The following is a 23,904-nucleotide window of genomic DNA, read 5'->3' on the forward strand; positions in this document are numbered from 1 at the left end:
AAATGACACCCTATGGGCCCTGGTGAAACGTATGGCACTTTATAGGGCATAGGGTGTCATTTCAGACTTAACCAATGACTGGAGAGAACAGGTCTCACCTCCTCTGGTGCTATCCTGACTTTCTGAAGATACTGCTTCACCACCTCCTCTGTTGTCTTACCTGGAGAGAGGAGAGACAGGAGGAGAAAGAGAAGGAGAGAGAAAACATAAGGAGAAAGAGGAGGAGAGAGAGAAGGAGAGAAAGGAGAGAGAAAGCATAAGGGGAGGAGAGAGAGAAGAGAGAAAACATAAGGAGAGAGAAAACATAAGGAGAGAGAAAACATAAGGGGAGAAAGGAGGAGAGAGAGAAGGAGAGAGAAAACATAAGGAGAGAGAAAACATAAGGAGAGAGAAAACATAATGAGAGAAAGGAGGAGAGAGAGAAGGAGAGAGAAAACATAAGGAGAGAGAAAACATAAGGAGAGAAAGGAGGAGAGAGAGAAGGAGAGAGAAAACATAAGGAGAGAGAAAACATAAGGGGAGGAGAGAGAGAAGGAGAGAGAAAACATAAGGAGAGAGAAAACATAAGGAGAGAGAAGGAGAGAGAAAACATAAGGAGAGAAAGGAGGAGAGAGAGGAGGAGAGAGAAAACATAAGGGGAGAAAGGAGGAGAGAGAGAAGGAGAGAGAAAACATAAGGAGAGAAAGGAGGAGAGAGAGGAGGAGAGAGAAAACATAAGGGGAGAAAGGAGGAGAGAGAGAAGGAGAGAGAAAACATAAGGAGAGAAAGGAGGAGAGAGAGAAGGAGAGAGAAAACATAAGGAGAGAAAGGAGGAGAGAGAGAAGGAGAGAGAAAACATAAGGAGAGAGAGGAGGAGAGAGAGAAGGAGAGAAAACATAAGGAGAGAAAGGAGGAGAGAGAGAAGAGAGGAAACATAAGGAGAGAGAGGAGGAGAGAGAGAAGGAGAGAAAACATAAGGAGAGAAAGGAGGAGAGAGAGAAGGAGAGAGAAAACATAAGGAGAGAGAGGAGGAGAGAGAGAAGGAGAAAGAAAACATAAGGAGAGAAAGGAGGAGAGAGAGAAGGAGAGAGAAAACATAAGGAGAGAAAGGAGAGAGAAAACATAAGGAGAGAGAGAAGGGGAGAAAGGAGAGAGAAAACATAAGGGGAGGAGAGAGAGAAGGAGAGAAAGGAGAGAGAAAACATAAGGAGAGAGAGAAGGAGAGAAAGGAGAGAGAAAACATAAGGAGAGAGAGGAGGAGAGAGAGAAGGAGAGAAAGGAGAGAGAAAACATAAGGAGAGAGATGAGGAGAGAAAACATAAGGGGAGGAGAGAGAGAAGAGAGAAAGGAGAGAGAAAACATAAGGAGAGAAAGGAGGAGAGAGAGAAGAGAGAAAGGAGAGAGAAAACATAAGGAGAGACAGGAGGAGAGAGAGAAGGAGAGAGAACATATGAGTGTGTAGAGCAAAAATCTTCCACACAATGTAATGAATTTGTGTATAGGGGTGTCTGTGTGTGTGACTGTGTGTGTGTGTGTGTGTGTATAGGCCTATATATTAGTGCTGGTTTTATAGTGTGTCCTATTGTACCTTTGCGGGCCTGTTTCTTGGTGGTCTTGCGGCAGCAGTGACCCAGGCCGGGGACGGGCTTGATGTCCCTCTTGCTGACGGGCGGGGGGTGCAGCACCAGTTTGGGTGGGCGGGTGAGACACACAGGGAACCCCGCAGCGCTCATCAGGATCCCCGTGATACCGGCCAGCGCTGGGTGGACCGGGCTGTTCCCACTGAGGTTCTTCACTGGGACAGTGGGCACGCTGAAACACAACGGGAACCACATGCTGGTTACACACTGGCATCTCACCAAACATACGCCTGGGAAGACTCTGGGAGTTGCAGCGCTGACCTGGGATCAGCTGTTACAGGACTTGCACTAAACAAACCCTCCCTGACACTAACAGACAGAAATACAGCAGGCCCACTGCTGACCCCCACACAGGGTTGGGACGAGCCTAGTCCGTGTGATTACAAGACGTTAACCAAGCCACCTACAGTATAGACAGGTAGAGAAGTCTGTCCCAAATGGCACCCCACCATAGATAGCGCACTACGTATAGGGCTCTGGTCCAAAGTAGTGCACTATGTAGGGAATAGGGTGCCATTTGGGAAGCAGTCGTTCAGGTGTACACGGGCCAGCTGTAATCTCTATTGGCAACAACACCTCACCTACTACGACCAGCTGCTGCATGTCACCAATTCAAAAAATGTCCAGGAGCCAATGACCTGTATGTGTGTGCCCATAAAATTAGAATAATCTATTTCTATGTGTGGCTGTGTGTGGCTGTGTGTGCCCATAAAATTAGAATAATCTATTTCTATGTGTGGCTGTGTGTGTGTGTGTGGCCCACCGGCCAGTCTCCTGATCTGGGTCAAAGACTCATACCATAGATGGTACTGCCAGATATCCTCTGTCTAGCCTGTACGTTTCAGAGAACACGGGTTGGGTCTAAGTGGCGCCCTATTCCCTACACAGCGAGCTACGCCTGACCAGAGCCCACGTAGGATGCCTCCAGCTATATACGGCTCTGACGGTGTCAGTCAAACAATCCCCTATTGTTTGTCCTTTGACATATTTCTGGATGATTCTAGAACGCGCCAATAGCGACTCTACCATTCTAGAGTCCAGGTAGAACGTCTGTGTCATTCACACCAAAGATATTGTACTAAACTCTAGTTCCCCAGATCATCTACTTTTACCACAGACAACACAGCTTTTGAGTGTCAACGATATTGGAGCAGATAGATAAGATATGACGATTTGTGTTGTCCTTGGGTATCCTACATTGTCGATAAAATCAGCAGCAGCAGCACACACAAACACACACACACACACACACACACACACACACACACACACACACACACACACACACACACACACACACACACACACACACACACACACACACACACACACACACACACACACACTTCTTCCTAGGGATGGATACTCACATTAAGGACGTGAGGATTGTCATTCTCCCACAGAGGTCAGTCCCGGCACAATCAATTAAGTAATAAACTACAAGAAAACGAGTCACGGAGGAATCGATTTCCTTTCTCTTCACCAGGGGAACAGAGAACCACTAGGGATGTGTCAATGAGAAGTTGAAGAAGAGGTTCCACTCCTCTTTACCCCTCTCTCTATTTCTTTCTCTCTCTCTCGCTCTCTATTTCTTTCTCTCTCTCTCTCTCACAGCTTGAATTGGCTGCTACGCAAACCTTTATTCTGTCTCTGAGCTGGACTCAGTTTCTGTTCTTTCTCTCTACAGACCTCCTCCTCTCCCTCTGTCCTAGAAGCAGTGTGTGAATCGGACCAAGTGTGTGTGCGTCCTGTCTTATATATGTAATCCGTGAGTTTCCATCTGCTGGCCAGTGACCTCAGAGAGAGGAGACGTCACAGAACTGACAGTGAGCATCACATCACACACCCAGGATCATGGATTACCTTCACCACGTCACCGGCTCTATTGACTAATACCACCCTGACTAACCACTTACGGAAACAACACACACACACACACACACACACACGGAACTGGGAAATCCCCAATAATGAACAACAAACTTGACCACAACACAACCCAGTCTTGACACGACTTGGCCTGGTCTTTTAAATGACTAGTAATATAATAACCACAGAGCTTCCCATGTGTAAACGGTACTGTACAGGCTACACCACAGAGCTTCCCATGTGTAAACGGTACTGTACAGGCTACACCACAGAGCTTCCCATGTGTAAACGGTACTGTACAGGCTACACCACAACACAACCCAGTCTTGACACGACTTGGCCTGGTCTTTTAAATGACTAGTAATATAATAACCACAGAGCTTCCCATGTGTAAACGGTACTGTACAGGCTACACCACAGCAGAGTTGTGGAGTCTAACTAACCATGCTACATCTCCCCTCGACGGGGGGGTGTCATTTAGAATGGGCAAATATTATCAAAAACAATAGTTTTTCCCCCGCGCTGTTCCTCCTGCGCTGTTCCTCCTGCGCTGCCACGCATCACAAACAGGGTTTGCTGTTCGTTTTGTTGCTTCCCGACATGAAATTAGTCAGTCGCTCTGAGAGCTGTGAGTTACTGTCGCTGGTAGCAACCACACAGACACGGCAGGAGGGCTGAGCCTGGGAGCTTTGTTCCTCGTGTTGTGACCCACCAAAGTGAGGATATCATTGCTTTTGTGTGACCTTTCAAATAGACAATTACACTGCATGTTTACATACTGTGCATACTATGTAGTGATGGTAGTATAGTAATAATAGTTATAGATGGTATGTAGTGATGGTAGTATAGTAATAATAGTTATAGATGGTATGTAGTGATGGTAGTATAGTAATAATAGTTATAGATGGTATGTAGTGATGGTAGTATAGTAATAATAGTTATAGATGGTATGTAGTGATGGTGGTATAGTAATAATAGTTATAGATGGTATGTAGTGATGGTAGTATAGTAATAATAGTTATAGATGGTATGTAGTGATGGTAGTATAGTAATAATAGTTATAGATGGTATGTAGTGATGGTAGTATAGTAATAATAGTTATAGATGGTATGTAGTGATGGTAGTATAGTAATAATAGTTATAGATGGTATGTAGTGATGGTGGTATAGTAATAATAGTTATAGATGATATATAGTAATAATAGTTATAGATGGTATGTAGTGATGGTAGTATAGTAATAATAGTTATAGATGGTATGTAGTGATGGTAGTATAGTAATACTAGTTATAGATGATATATAGTGATGGTAGTATAGAAATAATAGTTATAGATGGTATGTAGTGATGGTAGTATAGTAATAATAGTTATAGATGGTATGTAGTGATGGTAGTATAGTAATAATAGTTATAGATGGTATGTAGTGATGGTAGTATAGTAATAATAGTTATAGATGGTATGTAGTGATGGTAGTATAGTAATAATAGTTATAGATGGTATGTTGTGACTACACCACAGCTCAGTTCATGGTCACCACACACCGCAGTTTAATAATGTCCTCTATTAACCAGTCAGTCGGCTATTAAACACTATGATAACATGCTATTATATCTCTATCCTTAACCCAGTTTAAAGAAACTCCACAAGCACTACCTAACGGGTCCACCAGCCACTACCTGACGGGTCCACCAGCCACTACCTCACGGGTCCACCAGCCACTACCTAACGGGTCAACCAGCCACTACCTGACGGGTCCACCAGCCACTACCTGACGGGTCCACCAGCCACTACCTGACGGGTCCACCAGCCACTACCTGACGGGTCCACCAGCCACTACCTGACGGGTCCACCAGCCACTACCTGACGGGTCCACCAGCCACTACCTGACGGGTCCACCAGCCACTACCTGACGGGTCCACCAGCCACTACCTGACGGGTCCACCAGCCACTACCTGACGGGTCCACCAGCCACTACCTAACGGGTCCACCAGCCACTACCTAACGGGTCAACAAGCCACTACCTAACGGGTCCACCAGCCACTACCTAACAGGTCAACAAGCCACTACCTAACAGGTCAACAAGCCACTACCTAACAGGTCAACAAGCCACTACCTAACAGGTCAACAAGCCACTACCTAACGGGTCAACAAGCCACTACCTAACAGGTCAACAAGCCACTACTTAACAGGTCAACAAGCCACTACCTAACAGGTCAACAAGCCACTACCTAACAGGTCCACAAGCCACTACCTAACGGGTCCACCAGCCACTACCTAACAGGTCAACAAGCCACTACCTAACAGGTCAACAAGCCACTACCTAACAGGTCAACAAGCCACTACCTAACAGGTCAACAAGCCACTACCTAACAGGTCAACAAGCCACTACCTAACAGGTCAACAAGCCACTACCTAACAGTCAACAAGCCACTACCTAACAGGTCAACAAGCCACTACCTAACAGGTCAACAAGCCACTACCTAACAGGTCAACAAGCCACTACCTAACAGGTCAACAAGCCACTACCTAACAGGTCCACAAGCCACTACCTAACGGGTCCACCAGCCACTACCTAACAGGTCAACAAGCCACTACCTAACAGGTCAACAAGCCACTACCTAACAGGTCAACAAGCCACTACCTAACAGGTCAACAAGCCACTACCTAACAGGTCAACAAGCCACTACCTAACAGGTCAACAAGCCACTACCTAACAGGTCAACAAGCCACTACCTAACAGGTCAACAAGCCACTACCTAACAGGTCAACAAGCCACTACCTAACAGGTCCACAAGCCACTACCTAACGGGTCCACCAGCCACTACCTAACAGGTCAACAAGCCACTACCTAACAGGTCAACAAGCCACTACCTAACGGGTCCACCAGCCACTACCTAACAGGTCAACAAGCCACTACCTAACAGGTCCACAAGCCACTACCTAACAGGTCCACAAGCCACTACCTAACAGGTCAACAAGCCACTACCTAACGGGTCCACCAGCCTCTACCTAACGGGTCCACCAGCCACTACCTAACAGGTCCAGGAGGACATACAGACAGACAGGAAGACAGACAGGAAGACAGGAGGACAGACAGACAGGAGGACAGTGAAAGGGACTGGTGGCAGGTGACTGTCATCATCATCTGTTGCTTCCGGTTCAGGGTTCTGCCTTAACAAGCTTTGAGTTGGAGCTAAGAGGCTTTTGGTTAACCCTCCCTGCAGGTGTCACAGTCACTGAGTGAGTGAGTGACTCACTGTGTGTGTGTGTGTGTGTGTGTGTGTGTGTAGGGCTGGGAATCGCCAGGGACCTCACGATACAGTATTATCCTGATACCATATGTATTACAATTCTCACGATTCTAAATGTATTTCGATTCGCTACTGTGATTTCATTTCAGACCTCATGTCTGCTGCAGAGGGACAAGAGGGAGCCATGAGAACATGACTTTTAATCAGTCATGGAAATGAAAGTGATGAAAACCAAATGTCTCCGTATTGAAACAGATGGAGAACAAGCTCTGAAGGAAGGACACTGGAGTTGAGGCAGCTGGCGCTAAAATAATACTACGAGGGCTTCCTGAGTGGGGCAGCAGTCTACGGCACTGCATCGCATGTATCGCAACGGGCTTGTTGACCTGTTAGGTAGTGGCTTGTTGACCCGTTAGGTAGTGGCTTGTTGACCCGTTAGGTAGTGGCTTGTTGTGGCGTCTCTACAGACCCGGGTTTGATCCCAGGCTGTATTACAAGCGACCGTGATCGGGAGGTCCCACAGGGACTGTGGGTGTTAAGAAGGGTGGTTAGGCGGGTCATGCTTCAGAGCACACATGACTCCACCTTCGCCACCCGAGCCTGTTGGGGAGTTACAGCGATGAGACAAGATCAGAACTGGGGGTAAAATACATGTGTTCAATCTTGCGATATTGTCAAAACAACAAGACACGATATATCGTCAAAAATGATATATCCCCATATGTTACTGTATAGATTTTTTCAGAAAGAACCCTTTGGTGGTGAAAAAAGTTCCACTTGGAACCCCCAAAAATGGTTTTCACAGCGTTCTCCTATGGGGACAGTTGAACAACCCTTATGGTTCTAGGTAGCTACTTCTTCTCTAAGAGTTTACAGTAGATCCAGTCTGACCTCAAGTCAGTGTTGTTGACAACTTGACACACACACAGGGGTCATGTTAAGTGCTGAATGGCCTATTAGACCTATGACCAGACCTGAGCTGAATGAAGATGGAGACAGTAACCAGTCAGTGAGGTTATTAATACTACAGTAAGCCGTACGAGACCGCTGACCGTGCAGCGTGACGGTTATTGTGAGGTAGAAATGCACTGTGGAGAAGGTTTAGTCTCGTTTGAGCCCCAGCTTATCTACAATGCATTAACACAATTCCCAGCTGTCCTACTGACACACACACACACACACACACACCTGGAACAATGAGTGAGTCAGAGAGTGAATGACCAGTGTACAACCCTAAACCATGAATGAAAGAAAAGCAAGAGACAGAGAGACAGAAAGACAGAGACAACCACTCATCATTACACACACAGCAACTAGAGACCATAGGTGTAATCCACCATAATATATATATATATATATATATATATATATATATATATATATATATATATATATACACACACACTGCTCAAAAAAATAAAGGGAACACTAAAATAACACATCCTAGATCTGAATGAATGAAATATTCTTATTAAATACTTTTTTCTTTACATAGTTGAATGTGCTGACAACAAAATCACACAAAAATTATCAATGGAAATCAAATTTATCAACCCATGGAGGTCTGGATTTGGAGTCACACTCAAAATTAAAGTGGAAAACCACACTACAGGCTGACCCAACTTTGATGTAATGTCCTTAAAACAAGTAAAAATGAGGCTCAGTAGTGTGTGTGGCCTCCACGTGCCTGTATGACCTCCCTACAATGCCTGGGCATGCTCCTGATGAGGTGGCGGATGGTCTCCTGAGGGATCTCCTCCCAGACCTGGACTAAAGCATCCGCCAACTCCTGGACAGTCTGTGGTGCAACGTGACGTTGGTGGATGGAGCGAGACATGATGTCCCAGATGTGCTCAATTGGATTCAGGTCTGGGGAACGGGCGGGCCAGTCCATAGCATCAATGCCTTCCTCTTGCAGGAACTGCTGACACACTCCAGCCACATGAGGTCTAGCATTGTCTTGCATTAGGAGGAACCCAGGGCCAACCACACCAGCATATGGTCTCACAAGGGGTCTGAGGATCTCATCTCGGTACCTAATCAGGCTACCTCGGGCGAGCACATGGAGGGCTGTGCGGCCCCCCAAAGAAATGCCACCCCACACCATGAATGACCCACAGCCAAACCGGTCATGCTGGAGGATGTTGCAGGCAGCAGAACGTTCTCCACGGTGTCTCCAGACTCTGTCACGTCTGTCACATGTGCTCAGTGTGAACCTGCTTTCATCTGTGAAGAGCACAGTCTTGGTGTTCTCTGGCAAATGCCAAACGTCCTGCACTGCACGGTTTTGGGCTGTAAGCACAACCCCCACCTGTGGACGTCGGGCCCTCATACCACCCTCATGGAGTCTGTTTCTGACCGTTTGAGCAGACACATGCACATTTGTGGCCTGCTGGAGGTAATTTTGCAGGGCTCTGGCAGTGCTCCTCCTGCTCCTCCTTGCACAAAGGCGGAGGTAGCGGTTGTTGCCCCCCTACGGCCTCCACAACATCTCCTGATGTACTGGCCTGTCTCCTGGTAGCGCCTCCATGCTCTGGACACTACGCTGACAGACACAGCAAACCTTCTTGCCACATCTCGCATTGATGTGCCATCCTGGATGAGCTGCACTACCTGAGCCACTTGTGTGTCACCTATAGTACATAGGCACTAACACACGGCCTGCTTCACCTACAGTACATAGGCACTAACACATGGCCTGCTTCACCTACAGTACATAGGCACTAACACATGGCCTGCTTCACCTACAGTACATAGGCACTAACACATGGCCTGCTTTACCTACTGTACATAGGCACTAACACATGGCCTGCTTCACCTACAGTACATAGGCACTAACACATGGCCTGCTTCACCTACAGTACATAGGCACTACCACATGGCCTGCTTCACCTACAGTACATAGGCACTACCACATGGCCTGCTTCACCTACAGTACATAGGCACTAACACATGGCCTGCTTCACCTATAGTACATAGGCACTAACACATTTGACCTTAAAGGCTCAGTGCAGTCAAAAACGTGATTTCCATATTTCTTTATATACACCGAGTGTACAAAACATTGAGTACACCTGTTCTTTTAATGACAGACTGATAAGGTGAATCCAGATGAAAGCTGTGATTCCTTATTGATGTCACATGTTACATCCACTTCAAATCAGCATAGATGAAGGGGAGGAGTCAGGTTAAAAAAGGATTTTTAAGTCTTGAGAGAATTGAGACATGGATTGTGTATGTGTACCATTCAGAGGGTGAAGAGGCAAGACAAAATATTTTAGTGCCTTTGAACGGGGTATTGTTGGTGCACCAGTTTGTGTCAAGAACTGCAACGTTGCTGGGTTTTTCACGCTCAACAGTTTCCCATGCGTGTCATGAATGGTCCACCACCCAAAGGACATTCAGCCAACTTAACACAACTGTGGGAAGCATTGAAGTCAACATGGGCCAGCATCCCTGTGGAACGCTTTTGACACCCTTGCAGAGTCCATGCCTGACGAGTTGAGGCTGTTCTGGGGGCAAGGGGGGGGGGGGGGTGCGACTCCATATCAGGAAGTTGTCCTTAATGTTTTGTACACTCAGTGTATATTTCCACGCTTCGAGGTTGGAATAATACTGAGAGATTGTGAAAGTGATGATAATGTCCTTTTAGTGTAAGAGCTGTTTTGCGGGGGATGGAGTTTTGGCCTCCCTGGTGACATCACCAGGCGGGAAATTAGTTAACAGACCAATAAGAAAGAGAGTTCCAAACCTCTCTGCCAATAATAACTTGTTTTCAGTTGTCCCCTCCCCACTCAGACCCCTCCCAGACAGCCCGAGCAGAATTCTTGTTTGAGAAATGACTCTTTGCTAAGAAGCTATTTTTGTTTCTTTTTGACCATTTGAATTGAAAACCATCGCAGTCAGGTACCTAATTGTTAGCCAGTAATGATTTGATATTGAGATAAAAACATCTGCATTGGGCCTTTACTACATGGAGCCCATTATCCAGAATGCAGATGAAACAAATGAACTGAATGTCTTTCCCACGCTCCTCTTCATCGACGTCCTTCACCCAGATCTCTATTTGTTTCTTTCTCTTCCATTCATCTGTTCCTCTTTTCTCAGGGTCAGATGAGGTCTTACTTTTTCCAAGGCCCTTCCCCTCTGAGTCTGTTGTTTTATCTGTATATTCCTCTCCCTTCTTTATATCCTACCATCTCTCTCTCTCTCCCTCTCTCACTCTCCCTCACTCACTCACTCTCACACCTCCTGTGCTAATTAGTTAATAATGACATTATTATAGACTTGAATTAGCATCTCTGCATCTCAGCCGGGTGAGAAACTCTGGTTCCTAGATAATCACACTTCCTGCTTCTGAATAGGATGCAGTTTCTCCTGAATCCTGATCTAAGATCAGTTTGGTTAAGGTTAGGATTAGGAAGGCTGATCCTAGATCTACTAAGACTACTGTACTAGTCAACCTAGTGCACTCAGTGTACATACTTTACTAGTTAGCTTAGGAAGACAATGGAATGTGGACATTGCAGTGCACAGTTTATTTCTCTTTGGGGTTGTTTGTTTGTGTATCTAGTGTCTTAGTGGGAGAGGGGCAGACAGACAGTGAGACTGGGGAGGGTGGTGGAGGAGAGGAGGGTGGGGTGGGGGAGAGGAGGGTGGGGTGGGGGAGAGGAGAAAGGAGGGTGGCTGGGGGAGAGGAGGGTGGGGGAGAAGAGGGAGAGGAGGGTGGGGGAGAGGCGGGTGGGGAGAAGAAAGAGAGGAGGGTGGGGGAGAGGAGGGTTGGGTGTGGGAGAAGAGAGAGGAGGGTGGGGTGGGAGAGCCTCTTGACCCCTAGTGACCCTAACCCCCACTCCATCACACACTCCTCCCCTTCTTTGTTATCTCTCTTCCTCTCCTCCCCCTCCTCTCCTCCCTGTGTCCCCAGATGGTCATGAAGATTGTTGCTCCCAAGGCTAAATCATTCAAACTCCCAAGCATTCTCATACTCTCGTGTGTAAGTACACACACACACTTAAAACACCAGTTTGTTATTCCATAACTTTGGTACATTTGAAAATTGCTAACCAATATGCTGTATGAAAACGGCATCACAGCCAGACAAAGCAGTAGATTGGTGGACTATTAAAGTGGCAGAGAGCTCCCCTATTGGCCAGACACAGTCAATGCAACATAACCCTGTTGCGTTACAAAATACTGTACCTGTTGCCATTTTTTTACTTTTGGCTCGGTTTCCAGAGATTCTATTAACCTTGCTCTCTCTCTCTCTCTCTCTCTTCAATTAAATTCAATTCTATTTAAGGGTTTTATTGGCATGGGAAACAGTTTACATCGCCAAAGCAAGTGAAATGATAAACAAAAGTGAAATAAACAAAAGTGAGGAGTAAATATTACTCACACAACTTCCCAAATAATAGAGACATTTAACATGTCATTATGTCTATATACAGTGTAATGGTGTTACCATACTGTCTCCCTCTCGCTCCTCTTTTCTCAGCCCTCTGAAACCCTTCCTCCCCCTTTCTGTTTTCACTCTGTCGTCTCTTTCTCACACTCCCCCACTAGAAGAAAGAGAGACACATTCCTGCAGCTTTGTGAGGGCGTCAATATTGACTTTCTCTGTGTGTGTGTCCCCCTTGGTTTGAAACAATTTCACAACTCCGTGTGTGTGCGACAACTGACTGACAACGTAACACTGCTCTGCATATTACAATCAACAATCTAGGTTTGCTCCCTCCCTCCCTCCCTCCCTCCCTCCCTCCCTCCCTCCCTCCCTCCCTCCCTCCGGCTGTGGCCTGATTGTGATCAATCTCTGCTAGTTGCTGAGTTGTTCCTTTGTCCGTCCCTCCCCTCCTTCCCTCTGACAGTGTCTGTGTCTAGCTGGCTATGTCTACCCCCCCAAACTCCCTAAATGTAGGTCTCTCTTGCTCCCCAACCCCCCAAGATCCTCCTTGACAAAAGCCTCAAGACAGACCGAGACGGAGCATTACAATGATGACTGTGGCTTCTGCTTTTGTCTTCCTTCTACCCCCGCACTCCCTACTATCCAGAAATCCCTTCACCCCCATGCATATATCCCTCGACCTCCCCTCCTCCGCCCCTAACCTTCTACTCCCCAAAAACAACCCCCCTACCTGCCTCACTGCTCCCCCAGCCCAGACCCTGTTGTTCCGGGCTGGCCACTGCAGAGGCGGGCATTGTGTTGCGAATGCCGACTAGGCCTCAATGCAGCCACAAAGGTTGCCGTGGAAACGCTTGGGCGCACACAATAGAGCCCGGGATGGGCCCCCAGAACACAGGAGTCCTGGGAAACCCAAAGAGAGAGAGAGAGACAGAGCGAAGGAAGAGTCGGAGGGGGTGGGCGAGTGCAGGGTAGAGGGGGAAGAGAGTGACGGTGGGAGGCCTCCTCCCCTCCCTCCATCCCCTCATTCCTCCCCTCCCTCCATCCCCTCATTCCTCCCCTCCCTCCATCCCCTCATTCCCTCATTCCATCCCTCCCTCCATCCCCTCATTCCTCCCCTCCCTCCATCCCCTCATTCCTCCCCTCCCTCCATCCCCTCATTCCTCCCCTCCCCTCATTCCATCCCCTCATTCCCCCATTCCATCCCCTCATTCCCCCCCTCCCTCCATCCCCTCATTCCTCCACAACCGCTCCTTTCTTTCTGGACCCCAGATTTTCATCTGTCAGAGGGGCTGCTGGGAGAGTTAGATGCGTCCTCCCTCTCACAAGTAGACACAGTCCCACATCCACTGACCCGTAAAGACTCACATCCAAAGAGGAGAAGAATGTAGCCATCTCAACAACACAGTGTTTCCATAATGGAAGACCAAGTAGAACCAGATGAGATCATCCAGAATCATTCAGTCATAACAACAACTCAACCAAAACCATCTCACTCACCGTGGCAACCACTGAGTGTTTGTGTGTATCAGTTACATCAGTGTGTGTGTGTTTGTGAGTGTATGTTATTGTGTGTATGTGTGTCACTCACCCAGAGGCAATGAGGGCTCGTGACTGGGCCATGGCTATGCGTTGCAGGGCGGGCCGGCTGAGCCCAGCCAGACTGGACCGCTGGGGCAGGGGGGCAGAGCACGTCGCCGAGCGCTGGGGAGCCATGGGCCGCGGCGACGGGGACGGCACGGGAGAGGGCGGAGACGTCACGGCGGTCGCCGGGGTGACGAGCGTGGCGGTGGGCACCGGTTGACTCGTGGAGGAGGGAGAGGGGGGCGGCACGGACGGACGGCGGCCCTGATTGGAAGAGGGCGGCTGAGGGGGCGGGAGGGAGGGAGGAGGGGGTCGGTTGGAGATGGAGAGGGTGCCTGTTTGGGCGCTGAGGAGGGAGAGGGAGCGTGCGAAGAGGGCAGCATTCCGTCGCGGTGAGGACTGGTTCCGGGATATGGAGAGTCCGTGAGGTAAGGTTTTGGAGTAGGCAGATCTAGCGGGGGAGCTCCTGAGTTGGCCCCGCCCCAGGGTGGCAGATTTGGGGCTGGGTGGTTTACTCTGAGGTTTACTCGGCCGGTGGCCCAACTTGTGCGTCGATGACCTCACTGTGCTCTGCTTCACACTAAAGACCAGCATGCACTGCTGGCAGGAGCACGGCTGCCCGGCGAGGGACTGCATGGTCGCCAGCCCGCCGCTTGGGTACACAGCGCGCCCGTTGACGCCCGATACCCCAACACCCAGTAACGCTCCCGTTGGACCCGATCCTCCACCTCCGTTCCTGGGTACCGGTCCTGACACTAGTGGGTAGGCCACGTCGGACCTCCGCTGTATCCTGCGTTGTCTCTGGGTCTGCCTGTTGATCTGGGTCATGCCCTGCAGGTCCACCAGGTAGCAGAATCCCAGCGGCGCCAGGTCCAGCCAGGGCTGTTGGCGGTCCCGGGCCGTCTGGATGGCGATGCCGACCTCCATGTCGTACTGGGTCCAGGAGCCCGTGTCGTTCTCCCACTCCCACAGCCAACCCTGGCCCGGCGCCGACGTGGGATCGTAGAAGCTACGGCGCACCGGCCGGATCATACCTGCAGGGGGAGATGCTGGGGTTAGTACGACTATCAATCAATCAAATGTATTTTTCCAATGGCAGTTGTCACAAAGGGCTTCACAGTAAACTAGTCTAGACACTGAAGAGCAAGCAGAAGCACGGTGGACAGGACGAAGGCCCTGGATGGAAGAAACCTTGAGAGGAACCAGGAATGCATGACTAGATCATGAAAAGAGTAGGAAATGGTACTAACATTGTCGTTTCAGTGTGGAGAGGTTGAAACAGGAACAGAAATGCATGTGGGAACACTTTCGTATGGTTTTAATTGACAAGCTAGATTCTCCCCACAGAAGTGAAAGTTAATATGAGCTCTTACACACATTCACACATCCTTTGACCTGAACTCATCTAACTCAAATGACCTGAACTCATCCCCAACTCAAATGACCTGAACTCATCTAACTCAAATGACCTGAACTCATCTAACTCAAATGACCTGAACTCATCTAACTCAAATGACCTGAACTCATCTAACTCAAATGACCTGAACTCAACCCCAACTCAAATGACCTGAACTCAACCCCAACTCAAATGACCTGAACTCAACCCCAACTCAAATGACATGAACTCAACCCCAACTCAAATGACATGAACTCAACCCCAACTCAAATGACCTGAACTCAAATGACCTGAACTCAACCCCAACTCAAATGACATGAACTCAACCCCAACTCAAATGACCTGAACTCAACCCCAACTCAAATGACCTGAACTCATCTAACTCAAATGACATGAACTCAACCCCAACTCAAATGACCTGAACTCAACCTCAACTCAAATGACCTGAACTCATCTAACTCAAATGACATGAACTCAACCCCAACTCAAATGACCTGAACTCAAATGAAAGTATTTCCAAATGCAGTCAGCCAAACAGCTACAAAGACACTCTTAATGACCAACAGTAATACAGTTGTTTAGGGAAGCGAATAGTTGTCAAAATTCCATTTGAAATGCATATTGATTCATGATGAATCGATAGTGATAACCATAGAGATGTTTAATGGGTTTAAAATCAACCAAACCAGCAGGCCTAGTATGGCAGCACACATCGGTGCCAAACCGAGGAGGATCAAGAACCGTCCAATCAGAGACGAGCTTGGTAACCAGGGGCAACGTGTGGCACGACCATTCAGCCAATGCCAAGGTAGAGAGAAGAGGGACCCACACTGAGGCCTGGCCGAGACAGACTGGGACACACAGACATCAAAAGAGGTGCCTGAATGCAGCAGGCCTAGCGATGTTTGTTAGAGGCACACAGTCAAGGGTATTGTGTGTGTGAGAGAGAGAGACCCTTTGAATTGAGAGAGAGAGAGACCCTTTGAATTGAACGAGAGAGAGAGACCCATTGCATTGAGAGAGAGACCCTTTGAATTGAATTGAGAGGGGGAGAGAGAGAGAGAGAGAGAGAGAGAGAGAGAGAGAGAGAGAGGGAGAGAGACCCTTTGAATTGGATTGAGAGAGAAAGTGAGGGAGAAAGAGAGAAAAAGTGTGTGTGTGTGTGTGTGTGTGTGTGTATGGGGGGGGGGGGGGGGGGACTAAAGGCTGAGCCGGGAGGTCTTCTTCACTCTATAAAACGATACAATGGTTCTAAAAGAGAAATGAGCACTTGACCCCAGGAGCAGCATGTGAGATTCAGTAGACTGTAGAGGAAACAGGCCTCTTTCAGTTCCACAGAAACAAAGGCCAGCTCTCACAAAGACAAACCACTAGCTGGGATGAGGACAGTCACGGGTGGACTGGATTCTGATAGAAACCTCTAGTGGTGGATGACCTTTGAAGAGAAACATAGAGGTCGTACTTCAGCCCACCTCTTTCCTGGCCAGAAGAATAAACTCCGGGCCCCTCGTCTTAATATTTCACTCTCGCTACCGTTTGCACAGCGCCGTTCACAACGTGCACGTAAGAAAAGACAGAGAATAGCATCGCCGTCGACACAATCAATGGTTCTGATTAGCTGAATGGATTATGGTGCCGAGACAAGACAGCCGTGCCCCCCCCCCCCTCCCTCGAGTTTCCGTCCTGTGATAGACCCCGGCCACGTCAATGTCCTTCAATCACCTTCTATAGTCTCTACTGAAGACAGAGAGGGCTGTGTTCATTAGGCACCAACCGGACGATAAGGGACTGAAACAGGGAGGGACTACCTGAACGGGTGTGCCCGGATGAACAGGGCCGAGGCTCATCACAGGGGTGCAGCCAGAGGGAGAACAACTATCCACCCTGTCAGTGTGTCTGCGGACGCTCCTCTCTTTGAAGGGAAGGAAAACACTGTTCTCCTTTGATCTGAGGGATAATATCCACCTCTCTGACCCCTTCACTGTCTTTCACCAAGGCCACTGGGGAGAGGGCAGGCTGAGGGGGCTGTTGGGGGTGTGTGTGTGTGTTTGAGTGAGTGAGTGGGGGTATAGTGGCTCATGGAATGTCAGGTGTGTGTGTGTGTGTTTTGGTTTGGGTGGGTGGGTGAGCAAGTCAGGTGTGTGTGTGTGTCTACAGGGGGTTGAAGGTGACTTAATAACAGGTTGCTGTGAAGGTAAAACAGTGGTCAGCTGGGGTACCACCTACTGAGCACAGGAGGCTGGTTGCACCTTAATTGGGGAGGACAGACTCGTGGTAATGACTGGAACAGAATCAGTGGAATGGTATCAAATACATCTAACACATGGTTTCCATGGTTTCCAGGTGTTTGATGCCATTCCGTTTGCTCCGTTCTGGACATTATTATGAGCCGTCCTCCCCTCAGCAGCCTCCATCACTACTGAGGGACTGTTCCAGCTCGCCCCCTGAGCCTTCTAGTTCCACAAAGGTTCCTTGTTGAGAACCGGTTCTGAGAACATGTCGCCACAGATTACGTTACCCTCCACATCCACTAGGCTCAGGTTACCCAAAGTTCCCAAAGGAATATGGACTCATTTTAACAGTGGATCGTAAAACCCTCCCAACTCGTTCTGTTTGTTTTCCCTTCTGTCTTTTTATTTACAGGGAAGACACACTGAGACCTCGGCCTCTTTTACAAAGGTGTCCTGTATATACAACATCAATATACACATTACACCCATCTCCACCTCTTCAACACCTAGTTAACTATAATCCCAGGTGTTAGTATTGTAATCTGGAGCCTGTCTCTGATGAGTCTCCTAGGGGTGGTAGGGGAGGGGAGCTGTCTCTGATGAGTCTCCTAGGGGTAGGGGAGGAGAGGTGTCTCTGATGAGTCCCCTAGGGGTAGGGGAAGGGGAGGAGAGGTGTCTCTGATGAGTCCCCTAGGGGTAGAGAAGGAGAGGTGTCTCTGATGAGTCTCCTAGGGGTAGAGGAGGAGAGGTGTCTCTGATGAGTCTCCTAGGGGTAGGGGAGGAGAGGTGTCTCTGATGAGTCTCCTAGGGGTAGGGGAAAGGGAGGAGAGGTGTCTCTGATGAGTCCCCTAGGGGTAGGGGAGGAGAGGTGTCTCTGATGAGTCCCCTAGGGGTCTCTGATGAGTCCCCTAGGGGTAGGGGAAGAGAGCTGTCTCTGATGAGTCCCCTAGGGGTAGGGGAGGAGAGGTGTCTCTGATGAGTCTCCTAGGGGTAGAGGAGGAGAGGTGTCTCTGATGAGTCCCCTAGGGGTAGGGGAGGAGAGGTGTCTCTGATGAGTCCCCTAGGGGTAGGGGAGGAGAGGTGTCTCTGATGAGTCCCCTAGGGGTAGGGGAGGAGAGGTGTCTCTGATGAGTCCCCTAGGGGTAGGGGAAGAGAGCTGTCTCTGATGAGTCCCCTAGGGGTAGGGGAGGAGAGGTGTCTCTGATGAGTCCCCTAGGGGTAGGGGAGGAGAGGTGTCTCTGATGAGTCCCCTAGGGGTAGGGGAGGAGAGGTGTCTCTGGTGAGTCCCCTAGGGTTAGGGGAGGAGAGGTGTCTCTGATGAGTCCCCTAGGGGTAGGGGAGGAGAGGTGTCTCTGATGAGTCCCCTAGGGGTAGGGGAGGAGAGGTGTCTCTGGTGAGTCCCCTAGGGTTAGGGGAGGATAGGTGTCTCTGATGAGTCCCCTAGGGGTAGGGGAGGAGAGGTGTCTCTGGTGAGTCCCCTAGGGGTAGGGGAGGAGAGGTGTCTCTGGTGAGTCCCCTAGGGGTAGGGGAGGAGAGGTGTCTCTGATGAGTCCCCTAGGGGTAGGGGAGGAGAGGTGTCTCTGATGAGTCCCCTAGGGGTAGGGGAGGAGAGGTGTCTCTGATGAGTCTCCTTGAGGTAGGGGAAGGGGAGGAGAGGTGTCTCTGATGAGTCTCCTAGGGGTAGGGGAGGAGAGGTGTCTCTGGTGAGTCCCCTAGGGGTAGGGGAGGAGAGGTGTCTCTGATGAGCCTCCTAGGGGTAGAGGAGGAGAGGTGTCTCTGATGAGTCTCCTAGAGGTAGGGGAAGCTCGCTGGTGATAATGACCATGGCTGTTCATTAACCTGCTCTTCAACTACTACATGGTGGACGTGGTAAACTGACTGAATGGCAGATGAGACAGAGGAGTACAGTAAGATCCTATTGGAATAAAACACCTGATTTATGAGGAAGTCGCTTTCCCATGAGGGTGATATGGAAACTGTTGATCAGACAACGTCACTGTGGTTGGCCTCTTCCGCCCAACATTACTCTTTCAACAGATGGCTGTTCCTCTTCCTCCCACCGTTACTCTTTCAACAGATGGCTGTTCCTCTTCCTCCCACCGTTACTCAATCAACAGTCTGTACTGGTCAGTTAGTGTGTGTGTGAGAACCGGAGTGTGTGTGTTGACAGGAGGGGTGAAGCAGAGGGGAACAATAGGTTCCAGATGGACAGTCTATCCACCTGTCTCAGGGGTCTCTCTCTCTCTCTCTCTAAAAAGCAAGTGAAATAGATCATGAACAGTAAACATTACACGGACAAGCATTTAAAATGTCATATTATGTCTATATACAGTGTTGTTACAGTGTTGTAACAATATGCAAATAGTTAAAGTGCAAAGGGGAAGATAGATAAACATACATGTGGGTTGTATTTACATTGGTGTTCTTCACTGGTTGCCCTTTTCTTGTGGCAACATGTCACACATCTTGCTGGTATTTCACCCAATATATATGGGAGTTTGTGTAATCTAAGGGAAATATATGTCTCTAATATGGTCATACATTTGGCAGGAGGTTAGGAAGTGCAGCTCAGTTTCGCCCTCATTTTGTGGGCAGTGTGCACATAGCTTGTCTTCGCTTGAGAGCCATGTCTGCCTACGGCGGCCTTTCTCAATAGCAAGGCTATGCTCACTGAATCTGTACATAGTCAAAGCTTTCCTTAATTTTGGGTCAGTCACAGTGGTCAGGTATTCTGCCGCTGTGTACTCTCTGTTTAGGGCCAAATAGCATTCTAGTTTGCTCTGTTTTTTTGTTGATTCTTTCCAATGTGTCAAGTAATTATCTTTTTGTTTTCTCATGATTTGTTTGGGTCTAATTGTGTTGCTGTCCTGTGTCTCTGTGGGGTCTGTTTGTGAACAAAGCCCCAGGACCAGCCTGCTTAGGGCAGGTATTCCTAAACTGGGTGTACGCGCAATGCCATCGGGTGTACGCGCAATGCCATCGGGGGTACGCGCAATGCCATCGGGGGTACGCGCAATGCCATCAGGGGTACGCGCAATGCCATCGGGGGTACGCCAAATAAAAATGTGATTCACATTTTAAAAAAAAGACAATTCAAACAGTACATTTATATTTTCTAACGGAGCTATACATTTGGGTTCAGTGAAATAACAACACAATGTCAAATACAGGTAGCCTAGTCAAATAATTAACATCCAATCACATTAACTGTTACTCTCTCACGGGAAACCTTCCCCTTTGAGCAGGCATTTAGAAACAAAACATGACCATTTGAAAAATAAGCCACAGGAGTTTTTGGAGTGAGAATAAAGACGACTTTCGAGTAGCTAGACGTATAAAAGCAACAGATACTGAGACTCTCTCCAATACAACCCTACATTACAGAGTGATGTGCATCCTTTCAAGCAGACCCTTCATTAACCTGTTGTCAGGGGTGTGTACGGGAGGCGCACTTTAATTCCGGTCCAAAATGACAGCACATAAGAACAATAACGTGCCAAACACACGGAACACAGGAAAAGTATAGCGCCTGACAAAATCCACATAACAATTACACACAAAGACATGGAGGGGAACAGAGGACTAAATACATGTAGGTTGATTAGGGAATGAAAACCAGGTGTGTATTGAACAAGACAAAACAAATGGAAAGATGAGAAATGAAGTGGCGATGGCTAGAAAGCCGGTGACGTCGACCGCTGAACACTGTGGTGAGTTATTCACCATTTTTGATGAACAAATAAGGTTTTATATGTAAGATGGCTAAAGAAAGAGAAAAATGATTATTATTATTTGTGGCCTGGTCCTATAAGAGCTCTTTGTCACTTCCCACGAGCCGGGTTGTGACAACTCACATTTATTAAACATAAGAATGAGTGTATCATATAGTGTGTGTGTGGCAGGCTTACAATGATGGCAAAAAACAACATTTGAGAGTGTGCTGACCCTAGTGCTAGAGGGGGTACGCGGCTGGAGGTTAAATGTTTGAAGGGGTACGGGACTATAAAATGTTTGGGAACAACTGGCTTAGAGAAGAGCTTTGTTATGGAAGGTTTGGGAATCGCTTCCTTTTAGGTGGTTGTAGAATGTCTCTTCTCTGGATGTTGGTCATTAGTGGGTATCGGCTTAATTCTGCTCTTCATGCATTATTTCGTGGTTTACATTGTACACTGCTGATTGCAGAATTCTGCACGCAGAGTCTCAATTTGGTGTTTGTCCCATTTTGTGAAATTTTGGTTGGTGAGCGGAACTCAGACCGGAACCCAGACCTCACAACCTTTTTTGGAACACCATTATTTTTGTCTTACTGAGATTTACTGTCAGGGCCCAGGTCAACCAGACAGAATCTGAATCTGTGGAGATGATCTCAGTGCTGCTGTAGGCCCTCCTTGGTTGGGGACAGAAGCACTAGATCATCAGCAAACAGTAGACATTTGACTTCAGATTAGGGCTGGGCGATATATCAAATTAATTTGATTAATTTGAATGTATGTTTTTGCTCAATATTCCAAATGCCTGTATCGCAGAATTTAGTGTGTGAATTAATTTGATTAAATGCAGTGTATTTGACCTTTAATTGTAGAACACAGCTTATTTAGAGATGATTAAATGCAGTGTATTTGACCTTTAATTGTAGAACACAGCTTATTTAGAGATGATTAAATGCAGTGTATTTGACCTTTAATTGTAGAACACAGCTTATTTAGAGATGATTAAATGCAGTGTATTTGACCTTTAATTGTAGAACACAGCTTATTTAGAGATGTATTTGTTGTTGTAAATTGAGATGTGTATCGTGAATAGCCCATAAGTTTGAAAAGACTTGAGAAATTAGTTTCAGGCCATGTCACCTAGTCCTACTTCAGATTCTAGCAGGGTGAGGCCGGGTGCTGCAGACTGTTCTAGTGCCCTTGTCAATTCGTTGATATATATGTTGAAGATGGTGGGGCTTAAGCTGCATCCCGGTCTCACCCCACGGCAATGTGGAAAGAAATGTGTGTGTTTTTTGGACCAATTGTAACAGCACACTTGTTGTTTGTGTACATGGATTTAATAATGTTGTATGTTTCTCCCTCAACACTGCTTTCCATCAATTTGTATAGCAGACCCTCATGCCATATTGAGTCGAATTTCTCTCACGGACCTGGGAGACAGTCTCCATGTCACTACATGACTGTGAGAAACATGCCTTCCAGCCATTCTCAAACCTGGCCAGTCAAGCGGTCCACTACCTGTTGCCCCTCACTCAGAGGTGAATTCCTGCTCTGCTCACTGAAGCAAACACACACACACACAAAACAACACACACAGGAACAACACACACAAGCAGACACAGAAACAACACACACACACACACAGACAGAAACAACACACACACACACACACAATTGCGAAAGGAAAGAGAGAAAAAGAGAGCAGGAAAATGTTGACTAACTCCGACAGAATCTTTTCGGTTGACAGACCAGACCCGGCCCGACCCCAGGCCCCGTCTCTCCTTCCTTTGTCCTTTAGCGTCAATGGGAAAGCCAGCCTTGTGCCAGACTGTCGCTTTCTCAAAACAGAGAGAAAACGCCGCTAATGGAACAGAATCTAAGTTGCACTGTAGCAGCACTCTGATGTCACAAGCAGAGACAGAGCAGGGGAAGGAGAACGAGAAGCAGAGACAGAGCAGGGGAAGGGGAAGAAGAGACAGAGCAGGGGAAGGAGAAGAAGAGAGAGCAGGGGAAGGGGAAGAAGAGACAGAGCAGGGGAAGGGGAAGCAGAGACAGAGCAGGGGAAGGGGAAGAAGAGACAGAGACAGAGCAGGGGAAGGGGAAGCAGAGACAGAGCAGGGGAAGGGGAAGAAGAGACAGAGACAGAGCAGGGGAAGGGGAAGCAGAGACAGAGCAGGGGAAGGGGAAGAAGAGACAGAGACAGAGCAGGGGAAGGGGAAGAAGAGACAGAGACAGAGCAGGGGAAGGGGAAGAAGAGACATATAGGTGTCTGCTAGATCCCTTCTAAAATAAGAGCTGTGGTTTCTAATGCCCCTCCCCCTCTCTCCATCTCTCTTTTCCCTCGTCCCTCATTTCTCTGTGTTCTAGTCTGACTGACCTCAGATGATCTTCCTCTCCTCCCCTCCCCTCTTCCTATACTGGCTCTTTTCTCCCTCTCTCCATCCTGCTGATATATTTATGTTGATTTATTTTGGACTTTAACTATTTACACATCATTACAACACTGTACATAGACATAATATAACATTTGAAATGTCTTTATTCTTTTGGAACCTCTGTGAGTGTAATGTTCACTGTTCATGTCACTTCTGTTTATTATCTATTTCACTTGCTTTGGCAATGTAAACATATGTTTCCCATGTCAATAAAGCCCCTTAAGTTGAGATAAAGAGAGAGAGAGAGAAATAGAGAGAGAGAGAGAAATAGAGAGAGAAATAGAGAGAGAGAGAAAGAGAGAGAGAGAGAGAGAGAAATAGAGAGAGAGAGAGAGAGAGAGAGAGAGAGAGAGAGATTATAAACTACCAAAACAGTTAAAAAGGACTTCACAATATGGCCGGCACAACCTA

The 23,904-nt window shown here is 47.9% G+C and overlaps 1 protein-coding gene across 1 annotated transcript in view; it reads right to left on the reverse strand.

Annotated features, from left to right (window-relative positions):
• Nucleotides 1-23,904, reverse strand: part of LOC139402824 (E3 ubiquitin-protein ligase DTX4-like) — a 34,144-nt gene that overhangs the window by 2,637 nt on the left and 7,603 nt on the right. The window contains exons 3-5 of the mRNA XM_071146751.1: nucleotides 13,726-14,752; nucleotides 1,568-1,791; nucleotides 99-160 (exon numbers count right to left, since the gene is read on the reverse strand). Of these exons, the coding sequence (XP_071002852.1) occupies nucleotides 99-160; nucleotides 1,568-1,791; nucleotides 13,726-14,752 (1,313 nt within the window). The remainder of the gene's footprint in view (nucleotides 1-98; nucleotides 161-1,567; nucleotides 1,792-13,725; nucleotides 14,753-23,904) is intronic.

Source organism: Oncorhynchus clarkii, unplaced genomic scaffold, assembly GCF_045791955.1.
Source record: "Oncorhynchus clarkii lewisi isolate Uvic-CL-2024 unplaced genomic scaffold, UVic_Ocla_1.0 unplaced_contig_2101_pilon_pilon, whole genome shotgun sequence".
NCBI lineage: Eukaryota > Metazoa > Chordata > Actinopteri > Salmoniformes > Salmonidae > Oncorhynchus > Oncorhynchus clarkii.